Genomic DNA, 11,537 nt, shown 5'->3' with positions numbered 1-11,537 from the left:
GACGCTCTAATGACTGATGAAGTGGAACACCACTGTTCCATGGGGTTCGTTGTTTTGCTATATTTAATTTCCTTCTGGGATGTATCTGGTTTTTTTTGGGACAGTTGGAGCATATTTTGAGTTGCCTGTATCTACCGAGTAAAATGAAAATGACGTTCGCTTTCATTTACCAAAGTTTTCTTTAGTTGTTGTAGCAGTAATAATTTTATTTATTCAGATTATTTGTGATCTGGTCATCTGTCTTATTAGGTTATTAGTCAATCTCCTGCCGTCTTTATATTTGTATCGCTTTGTAACCATTGACATTAAATTGCAATTATTGCTAGAGCTGGCTTCCTTTTGTTTTTTGTTTTATTAACTAGTTAAGCAAGATGTTTTTTGGGACACCACCTCTTGAACACTTGTAATATGCTTGAAGGAAACCAAAGCCTTCCAGTCTACTTGCTATCTAAAAGCAGAAATTAATGAAGGAAACTGTAGTATTATTTCTGTCCTAGTTCCATTGCACTGCTTAAAAATTCTTTTGACTGAGAAAGGGGCCATCCTCCACTTCAATTACTATTATTGCTCTTCATTCAAATCAATCAAAATAGAGTACGAGGAAGAAAACTCCAAAGCTACCTCTTTTTTCATGGATACAACTTTGTGTTGCCAGCTTTCCAAAAGAAACCAAACCAAAATGACCATGAACAAAAGCAGAAATTTTAGCCTGAAGCTTCATTGCCACATTGCAATGAATCAACAATAACATGTTCCTCTTCTTGAACGCAGTACATAATTGATTTGATTTATCATCGTTGATATACATGGAAACATAAACATTACTAAAAGGATCTCTCCCATGGTAATTATGATCCACGGGAAGTAAAATAGTTGGGTGCTAGAAATGAAATGGATTTGCTAACAAGCTGTTACGAGCCAATGGGATCCTTCTCTATCTTCGTTATCAGTGAAAATTGTCTTTTTTGTTCAATTCCTATTACATTGAGCATACTTTGGATAGGGTATCTCACTTGGAAAATAAGAATGGTGTTTCATGTAGAGGAACCAGCATGGTTAGTTCTTTCCTTGATCTGGGATGATTGTTAATTGTTGTGCCTTTTGTATTCAAATAGAAAATGCTGCTGTAATTTATGCTGATTGAATAAATGTGTCATTTCTAGAATTATATAATCCTGCAAGCATTGAGTATATTTTAATCCTAGGCTAGTGGTAGATGCGTGTCCAAAGTTAAGTTATGTCCATCTGTTACAAGTAAACATTGAAATTCAGAGCAGTTGTATGAGTTGGAGCATTTGTGTAGTCTTTGATGCGGTTTGTATTTGTTGTCCGTTGATTGTCTCATATATGGCACATTGATTCTTAGTTGTTCATTATCTTCAAAGAATTATCATCTTTGGTTCCTCTGGCCTTAGTTTAAATATAAACTTTGATATTTCCTGCTTTATATCATCCTTCATTCCATGTTCATGCTTATCTTCTGGTAGCATCATAGTCGGAGATTCATTTGAATGGATTTGATAAATTTCGATTTGGCTTCTCACTGCTTCCTGTTTTTTTGATTATTCACTCTTTCTTGGCTCATGTATCTTCTGTTTTTGAGCAGATTCTATTCTTTTTCCTGACGTACCAATTGCACTGAGATTGTCTAGTCATCTTCTGCTTGGTGTGGTGAGGATATATTCTAGAAAGGTGAGTTACCTTTTTGATGATTGCAGTGAGGCTTTGCTCAAGGTAAAGCAAGCTTTCCGCTCCACTGCTGTTGATTTACCACCAGAAGAATCAACTGCCCCATATCACTCCATCACCTTGCCAGAGACTTTTGATCTTGATGATTTTGAGCTTCCAGACAATGATATTTTTCAAGGGTTAGTTCCAAAACATCTGAATAATGTTGATTACTTTTGTAGATCAAAAGAGCTCCAGATACACGCTGATCTTGCGAGGATCTGGAGTTGAGTTCATTCTTAAAAGGGTCCAACCATTATGTGCACTGGTCTTTATCCAGTAATTGTTAGATGCCTGACCATCCAAGTTTTTCAAGTGACTACATGGCCTGTTCTGCTGGACTAATTATATGGCTTGATTTTTTTTGGTACTTATATGGTAATGTATTGCTGCAAACTTCTGATGATTGTAGAAGATTCAGGAGAATTTCATAGTGTTCATTTTCCCTGTCTATTGATTGAATATAGGTCTGAATCATAATATGTCAATTTCCTGCTAGGACCTATGATGCCTTTTTATCTTGATATTGACACAGCACTTTCTTGCAGCAACTATGTTGATCATCACATTAGTACAAGGGAGCAGATTACCCTCCAAGACACAATGGATGGTGTTGTCTACTCCACATCACAATTTGGATTGGATGGTTAGTGTATGCCTTTGCAAGTCATGGGAATATTACATTTAATTTTATAGAGATGGCTGTGCACTTAATGGGTTTCTGATATATTTTGGGGTTGCTTTCAGAGCGGTTTGGTGACGGTGACACTTCTCATGTTGATTTGGACCTTGAAGAGGTAATTTTGTTTTGCTTTTGTCTATATATCTTTGCAAGATGGGCTGGAATCTACATTGATCTGCAATTTGGTCAATATGGTTTTACAGTTTTACTGGTATTTAGTGATAGTAGATTTGTTCAACCATATTTTTAAATTTGGAACCCTCATGTGCCACGTGCTGGGTGCGCTGCTCTGCTTCTATGCATGAGATTTTCTCAATACCTCCTACCATCCAGGTTTTTTATGGTGCTGGATAAATCTGTTTCATCCACTAGCTCACTTTATTGTATCATGTGATTGCTAAATTTTCTTTCATGGGTTGCTTATAAACAGGACCTGTTCCTAGACAAGGTTGCAGCTCCAAGGTCTGATGAAGTTTCAGAGTATGGATTTCTACAACTTTGCTATCTGATTCCTTTTCAAACCTTTCATGTGATTGTGTGTTCATTTGTTCACATACTTTCAAATTCCAATTTGTTTTATTCATTTTTTCGATGGCGGGGAGATACTATTTGAAAGACAGCCTTGTGCTTGTCCCATAGATAGATGTTTTTTCAGATTGCAGTAACCAAATGCTAATATTTTGAGTGTTATATTAATAAATGCAAATTAGAATTCATTTTCAAGTATGTGATTGAGCATAATTCCCATTCATATTATTTATACATGGACTATGTTTTGTTATCTTTGGTCAAGTCTTTGTGCCCAATAGTAATATGTCATTGTAGCTGCAGTTAATTTGGTGAGAGCACAATGCATATAAATGGAGATATTAATAAATTGCTCTGTTGCTGGATGAGTGTATCATCTGTGTGTACTTTAGTTTGCATGGACACCCTTCAAGGCAAACTGTCACAGATAGGATACTAACCTTCTATCTAAAAATATTCATATTGATGAAATTAGTGTTTGCAGTCTAGAGTATAAGCATATGATGTTGTGGTTTTAATGAGGTTTTCATGGTTGCATTTGGTTAAGATAAAGGAAATAGATAGCTTGCATGCAATGTATGCCTGGCTCAACATCCACTCCATAATAAATAGTCCATCACAAGGCTATTATTATTATTGTGGGTAATTAGTGATTGTTGATTCATGGAATCATTTACAATGTGCAAAGTTTGAAAATATAAGTTCATAGAATATGTGTGGATAGTTAACCTGGTGATTAATACATAATATCAACCCCCTTTTTGCAGGCTGAGTCTTCAGCAGACGTCTGCGGAGCCATTGGAACCAAAAGTAGAGGAAGATCATGATGTGATTGGAACTGCAGAAGCCATGCCAGTGAATGGTACTAGAAACAAGGTTGATATGGAAATCCGAAATATGTTCTCTTACCTCTAGCAGTCTCCTATTCCCTTCACCCAATACTTTTTTTCCTCTTAATGTGGTCCATTGATTTTTGTTAATGTAATTTGTTGAATTTATCATTTTTCTTGGAAGTGGGAGGATAATTTTAGCTGATGAAAATGGTTTACCCTTGTGAGCAGATGGGAAGTCAAGCTTCAAATTCTGAATCTCTGGACTATGCTCAGGCTCCTTCCACTCCTGGGTTAGTAGAAGAGCCAAACTTGTCCAGTGTTCAGGATGGTCTAGCCTGTGATGATCATTTAAAATCAGAAGATAACAATTTGACCGATGGCATAGAGAGCACTGGAAATGCTTCCAGTAAGCCAAATCATCACAGGGATGACACAATGAATTTGTCTTTGGGCAATCATTTAAACTGTGATACTGTTGTGTGCATACCTGCTGAGGAGAATGGCTGCCTTCCTGGTGATTTGGAAATCAATCAAGCAGAGTCACAAGGAGAGTTACTATCTACATCAGTGAATATAGATTGTTTAGCAGCAGATGGGACGGTTTGTGCATTAGATGGATCAAAGAATGTAGAAGTGATAAATAACATTGTCTGCAATGGTGAGGTCACTGTGCCCTTTGTCGATAAAATCAATGGTGAGTGCAGAGAATCCACGGGAGTCAGGCTACACGAACCAGATAATCTCGAAATTGCTAATGCTGTGGAAGACTTGAGCTCACTTGGAAAAGCTGTAGATGCGAATACTGGCTGTCCATTGGAATTGGCTGGTGCCCCAGAGGGTGATGCTCAGGCTCACCGAGGGCCAGAGGATCCTGATTCTTCGAGCAAAGATGATGGAGAAAAGACACACAATTGCATGGGTGTGCTCCGTGCATGCAATTCCTACATGAGTGGACCTGATTCATCATTTCATGGGATTAATAATGATGATTTTCAGCTTCCCCCTGAAACACAAGGTCTTGCACCGTGTTCATTGGAGATGTCCAATGGGGAGGAAGTATTCCATGCTTCTGGAATTTCCACTAAGGTGCAAGGTTTGTTCTACAAGCTATATGAATGAACTTTGAGTAAATTGTTGTGCAAGGTGTTGTTTGAATCTTCTGCACATGTTACAAGCTATACTTTTTAATGTTTAATGGATCTCTTACCCTTGCAGGTGAAAAATGCCATGTGACTGATGTTATACAATCAGTGGAAAATCAGATATCTGAACTCAATTTACCTGGAGAAATTCAAGCAGATGGTGGGAAATTGAATAGTCCCTTGACTTCTGAATTGCCTACACCTGAAAAGTTGCTTTCTTTACCTCAAGGGCTTCTTGATAAGCCAAATGATTTGCTGGTTGAGTCAACTCCAGTAGAAGAAATCGTAGATGGGGGTGACAGAAGCAGTGCTGGAACCAACATTACTGGAAAAAAGCGTAGTTTTACAGAAAGTTCACTAACTGTGCAGAGTTTAAATTCAGTTGATTCTTTTGGTGTCTCTAGATCAAAGAGAACAGTGGATTCCATTCCTGATGATGACGACTTGCTATCTTCTATATTAGGTATATGATTCTTGATGCCTCTTAGAATGCCATGCTGTGACATGACTCATGAGTTGTGTATATATAACAAGAAAAAAGGTTCAGTGGACTTGCTTTGAGAAAAGGTGACTTTTGTAAATATGTGGGCATGTTTGACCTTGCATATTGTTGTTTCAGTTGGAAGAAGATCTTCAGTTCTGAAAGTGAAAACTACTCCACCTGCACCTGAAGTGGCATCCATGAAACGTGCCCGGTCTGCATCTCGTCCTAGTGCCATGAAGAGGAAGGTGCTTATGGATGATTCAATGGTCTTGCTTGGCGAGTATGACTATTTTTTTTCATTTTATTCTTGTTTTCATAAGTTACCTGTTGTCAACTGCTATTTGTAGTAGTAAATATCTATACTTGTTTAAGAGTCTGGCAGTAAAGCAAGCCTCTCTTGCATGTCAAACTATTGAACTAATAAAATAGGAAAATTCTGCTAGCTATTGTCTCTTACAACCCCTTTCCCCCATCCCTGTTGAGCCATAAAATTTATACACTTAAATTAAGTATGTTGCTGCTGCTGTTTCTTGAAAGAGTCTCTTCTATCTACCCGTTGCATAAGCTCATTGTCTTTGCAGTTCAATGATCCCTTTAGCTTTGTTGAACAACTCTGACTCCCTTTGATATAGTTGCATGAAGATAGGTTACCCATTAGGCTTAATATAGCTTTGTGCTTTTGTCTACTGGGCTTCAGTGGCAGTATATGCTATAATTTGTTTTGAGATAGGTTACCCAAGTATTTTTCTGACCCTCACTTGCATAATCAATCGGTTTAAGAATATAAATTTCAATGATGCACTAAATATTTGGGTGTCGTAGACTTTTTATAATCTGTTAAATACTGCTGATGGTTTTCCATTTCCCCCCTGTCAAGTACAATACGCCAACAGTTAACTAATACTGAAGACATACGTCGCATACGGAAGAAAGCTCCGTGCACACGCACCGAGATTTTAATGATTCAGAGACAATCCTTAGATGAAGAAATTTTCAGTGAACCAGTATTGACTGGTGAGTGCATTTTGCAAAATCTTCAGCATGCTTGTTTGCTGTAATTTATTTATTTGTTTAAATTGTAATGATTTGTTCTGTCTGATTATGTCCTGGCTTTAGTTATAACAATCAATGTGACTCTCCTATTAACTTTGAGAGCTCTTATAGGCCCACAGTACACAATTTAGGAACATCTTTTCATGTTGTAACAATCAAAGTTGAATCCCTTCTCTATATTTTTTCAACAGAAGAATGTTACAACAGAATCTAGTTGTATTTCATGAGTGGATGATTGCCCCCGCCACCCCCCCTTTTCTTTTTTTCTTTCAGCTTGTGCCATGAGCTTCACTTGATTCACTCCCAGCTTGTGAAGATGCTGGCTAAATTTCAGTGGACATGAATTTTTTTTTTTATAACCTTTGATTTTCTTGCGTGTCTTTAAATTATGCATGCTTCATTTGATTTTATTGTTATTCATGCAACCAAATTTCGTTTGCTTATGAAGATACAAGCTGATTAAATTTTGGTCTTTCAGGTATGTCGGCAGAGCTGACATGTTTGCACAGTGAAACATTTGATTTGAGCAGAATAGAGATAGATGACAATGATGATAACAATGCTTCTGTAGTGGCAAAGGATTCTAGTAGACCAGCTGTTGCTCAAGTTAATGAATTGGAAGCAAGCACTGAACCTGTTATTTGCAGAAAAGATGTTGATGGACAACCTGCTGAGAATCTCATTTGGACTGAGAAGCAAGGGCAAATGAGTGCTATTGTCGATGTTTCTGGTTACAGATCTTCAGAACATGGAATATTTGGGGAAATAACTGAAATGGAAGTTGATAAAGGGAATGTGGAAGTTACAGATGCTGCAAACCACACCACTATTCTGCATTTTGATGGATCGCACACTGAACTGATTTCTGGAGATGCTGGTGACATGGTGGATGGGATGGCTCTCATGGATGGCTTTACTGGCACAGATGGTTCTCTGCAGATGGATGCTTCAATTCTGCCATCGGATATGATGGATACTCAAGTATTTGGGGAGGTTGATTTAAGGGATGTGAGTGATGGAAAAACACTCGATGACATTGAAGTTTTAAAACATCATAAACAAAATATTGTTGCAGTTGAAACTGAATCAAGGGAATGGGAACTTTTGTTGGAAGAAAGCGAAGCTGGCGGACCAGCAGAAATCAGAGTAGATTTTCAGGCTGATGGATCTGCACCTGCTGATGATGCAGACACATTGCTTGCAAGTATATCGTCAGAGATTGGTGAATGCATTAACCTCACTTCTGTAAATGTTGACCAAACTCAGGATGGTGTTGAAAATGACAAGCTAGGGGATGGTAATGAAGATGGGGGCCTAGCCATGAGCTCAGGGCATGTTGACAAGGACCGAGATTCTAATCATCTATGTAATGAAGAATTAATGACGAACCCTACATTTCCTGTAGGATCTGATACGGACTTCAAAAATGATTCTCTAAATGGTGGAGATTATCCTGTTTCTCGAGAAACTGATCCACAGAGAATTGTGGATGCTGAAATAACTTATGCTGACCATCCTGCTGTAAGTTAAACACCTGATATCATTTTTGTTCTGATTTTCTCTTGTAAGGCATCTTCATTAGAACTCATTTCTGTCATCTGGGTGCTTTTTATGTTTTTCTTTTTGCTTTTTTTTCTTTCCTTGTGCCTGCTTTTGTAACTGTAAAACATGATTTGGCATCGAGGTGCATCTAAATTTGTTCCTTTTTTTGCACACCTAGTTTTTCTGTTGTCGAACAATATTAGGGAACACAGTTTATTCTGTTGTTAATGAACTTGATTTGTTTTTTGTTTTTTTATCTGGTGGAAACTTGTCTGGCTGTTTCTGATCCTTTAATTTTTATTTGTTTTAAATTTTTCAATAAGAGATGTTTAGCGGTTAGCAAACAGAGCAGTCACAAACTATGACGCACAAGTAAGAAGCCATGTGTAATAGCTTGGCATGCTTAATTTTTTGCCCTCCCTTAAATGTGTTGCAATTTGCTTCAAAAGCCAATTTGTATTTGGCATCACTTTGTCCTAGCATGGAATTATAATATGGTTATGGACTCTCATATTATTATTGGATGAGTAGAATCTCCTGTAAATAATTCCAGCATTGGCTAAATAGATTGTCTGATGGTGCAGGATCTTCAAGATGTTGCATTTGCAAATGATACAGGTGAGCTTCTCTTTCATAGTTTAATGAAGTATTTGCAAACCTCTAATTGTGTTTCTTTCTTATAATGTTTCTTTCATCATGAACAGTCATATATATAGTAAACACTTAAACATGTTTGGTGCTAGACATTCTTTTTGTAGCGTAAAATATGTAAAACTTAATGTTGAAGACATCTGTTCCTCATTTTTTAGTGTTCGGTAGATTATCAGCAAACATCATTTATGTAGGGATATTAAATTTCAAATTTAGTTGCAAAGAGCTGTTCTCGACAGTAATGCAGGCATGGAGAACATGCCAAAAAAAAAAAGAAGATTCAAAGATTTGAGGAATTCAGAATTATGATTTAGATTGGATATGGAGCTTATTTGGTTCATTACAGTGTTTTAGGTCCTAACAGAATCATAGTTTTATTTTTATCCAAGCCAATTAACTGCTGATTCTTTGTTTCTATAGTTTCATAATTCGTTGGTATTTTATGCATCCATCAACTTTGCTTGAAATAGGCTATAGCAGGTTTTAGGTATCACTTTTGGGTTTTGCGATTTGATAGTCTCTTTGGCCTTCCTGTTTTAGTCAATGGCATGAATATTTTTTTGGCCTAGGACAGTGAACTGATTTTCTTTGCGAAGAATTCTCTTCTGCTTGTATGTGCTATTTGGTGGAGTTTCTGTTTTTAATGGTGGTTTGCCTATTTTCTTTTCAGAATTTTTGAATGTAGATGATGATGAGATGGGTGGAAATGATGATGATGGCATACCAGGTCCTGAAGATGCTTGCCTTCTTGACAATAGTGGATGGTCTTCCCGCACCAGGTGTGTGCGGATCATGTGGGCTGGGTTCTTGCTGGATGATATGGAAATGAGTTTTGTCTGTGTGTGCATGTGTGTGTATCTGTTTGTTGGTGTGCATTCATATAGGATCTAGGACAGATTTCCATTGGCATGCTGGGCGCGCATACTTTACTGTTGTGCATGGTATTTGAGATCATGCCTAGATATTATGTGGTCAAAATGATAGGTATATGATATCTGCCTGCTTAATGTGTTGAAAATTTGCCCTCCACTTCCTTTATTTTTTGGCACTTCATCTGTGGGTCTGTAGGGTAGTGTAAAGCAGTATACTGTAGCTGAGATTGCCTTGTCTTTCAATCTCTATCCAAAGCTGTTCTTTTTACCCCAAAGCTTCTCTGGGTTGCTTTACAGAGCCATGTTGGTTTTTAGCAAGTTTTGGTATATGAGTGGCATATTTGAGGAAACACGATGGCATTGCAAACTTGGGATGTTAGTTGAAAGCTTTGAATTATTTACATTCTCAACCCTGCTATGATAATTATCACTTAATAGCATACAATTTAATACTATCTTCGTGTCCTCCACTATAAAGAGTGAACAAACTATTTATTTGTTGTAGAGTTGTCAAGATATCGCAAGATGTTCCCTGGTTATGATGATCAGGATCATAATGAGCTTAGACAGTGTTCTCCCTTTTAATCCTTGTAATTTTACATTAAAAATACTGGCTGTGGAGATTCTTTGTTTGCGTCTTCAATGCAGTCTTTAATATGTTTCGTGCATTTCTAATTAAAAATTAGGCTGAATGATTACGATAAATTGTGGATGCTCTCTTTTGCAGAGCTGTTGCCAAGTACCTTCAGACTATATTTGATAATGAAGGTGGAAATGGAAGGAAGGTCATTTCAGTGGACAACCTTCTGGCTGGTAAAACTCGGAAGGAGGCATCAAGAATGTTCTTTGAAACTTTGGTATGTGTTGCACACTTGGGTTGTGGTGAACACCATATTGTGTTTCGAAGATCTGATAAGGACATAAATATTTCTTTCAAGTTGAAAAATAGGTGTTGAATGGGTTTGAAGGGGATTTGCATAATTTTGATGTGGGAAGGACTTGTTAGTATAGGCAGGGGGCAAGCAGTTCGTTTTAAATTTTAACAGTGGCAACATAATATGGAGATAGAGAGCTGTGCAAGGACCAAGACATTTTAATACAGGGTGCTTGTTTGAATATTGGAAAGATTTATTGAGAAATAGAACAGCGATGAATAATATGCTAAAATGCATTGGATGATATTCTAGTTATCCTTCTGTTGTTTGCAACTTGTTTGTGTGGCGGTGGATCCTCCCTCTTGACTTCGATGATTATTGATGATGTTAATCTTTGCCCTTTTGCAGGTTCTTAAAACAAGGGATTACATCCATGTAGACCAGTTAAAGCCCTTTGACAGCATCAATGTAAAGCCACGAGCAAAGCTCATGAAATCAGACTTCTGATCTCGGGTAGGAAAGGCAGAAACAGTTGATAAAATCAATTTAGGTCTAGTTCAGCTCGTGCTGAGTGAGCTGGGGATTTTCTTTCTTCTTTTTCCCTTTTCGTCATATTTATTCCTTACTCTAAATTATTTCCTCATAGTTGGTGTAACTGATAGTTTAACGACGCAGTAGAGTTGCATATGTTACAGTATCAGGTGTAACATTCGTAATGTGGATCATGTGTGTAAATATGTGTAACATATTAACATTTGCAATTGAAGATGCTAATTTATTTGTTTGCCTCTACAATTACTGTGCTATTTGTTATTGGTGACAGGTAGATTTGAGTGTCAGTTTCTAAAGATGTCATTGCCATTTTAATTTAGTCGAAGCAACAATGGCAAATTAACCTTTTGGTTGCGATGGGCCATAGGCGTATGCTTAACGAATTCTTCCTTGTCGCCATAGGCAATCATTAGATTGTGTTTTCTTTGATTCATTCGTTGCCCATGCAACTAACTCTGCGACTGCTTCCATGGATCTTCAGTTGAATCAGTCCATCTTCATCAATTCAAGGACCGAGTTGCTTATATTCATTTTTCATGCAAAATAATAATGATCACCACCAGTTCGTGGATCATCAACTTTTGGTCAAACGAAC

The 11,537-nt window shown here is 37.3% G+C and overlaps 1 protein-coding gene across 1 annotated transcript in view; it reads left to right on the top strand.

Moving 5' to 3' along the window:
* The window catches only part of LOC105114525 (sister chromatid cohesion 1 protein 4), a 12,194-nt gene extending 1,009 nt beyond the window's left edge, over nt 1-11,185 (top strand). Inside the window, exons 2-15 of the mRNA XM_011011121.1 lie at nt 1,607-1,868; nt 2,277-2,374; nt 2,476-2,525; nt 2,841-2,890; nt 3,706-3,814; nt 4,000-4,864; nt 4,987-5,376; nt 5,533-5,677; nt 6,275-6,411; nt 6,929-7,971; nt 8,577-8,610; nt 9,314-9,422; nt 10,243-10,372; nt 10,799-11,185. Of these exons, the coding sequence (XP_011009423.1) occupies nt 1,607-1,868; nt 2,277-2,374; nt 2,476-2,525; nt 2,841-2,890; nt 3,706-3,814; nt 4,000-4,864; nt 4,987-5,376; nt 5,533-5,677; nt 6,275-6,411; nt 6,929-7,971; nt 8,577-8,610; nt 9,314-9,422; nt 10,243-10,372; nt 10,799-10,897 (3,521 nt within the window). The 3' untranslated portion in view covers nt 10,898-11,185. The remainder of the gene's footprint in view (nt 1-1,606; nt 1,869-2,276; nt 2,375-2,475; nt 2,526-2,840; nt 2,891-3,705; nt 3,815-3,999; nt 4,865-4,986; nt 5,377-5,532; nt 5,678-6,274; nt 6,412-6,928; nt 7,972-8,576; nt 8,611-9,313; nt 9,423-10,242; nt 10,373-10,798) is intronic.
* The last annotated feature ends 352 nt before the right edge of the window (nt 11,186-11,537 follow it).

This window comes from Populus euphratica, unplaced genomic scaffold (assembly GCF_000495115.2).
Source record: "Populus euphratica unplaced genomic scaffold, PopEup_1.0 scaffold1.1, whole genome shotgun sequence".
Classification (NCBI taxonomy): Eukaryota; Viridiplantae; Streptophyta; class Magnoliopsida; order Malpighiales; family Salicaceae; genus Populus; species Populus euphratica.
Note: the sequence above shows the minus strand (reverse complement) of the source record. Positions and strands in the feature narration are given on the sequence as shown.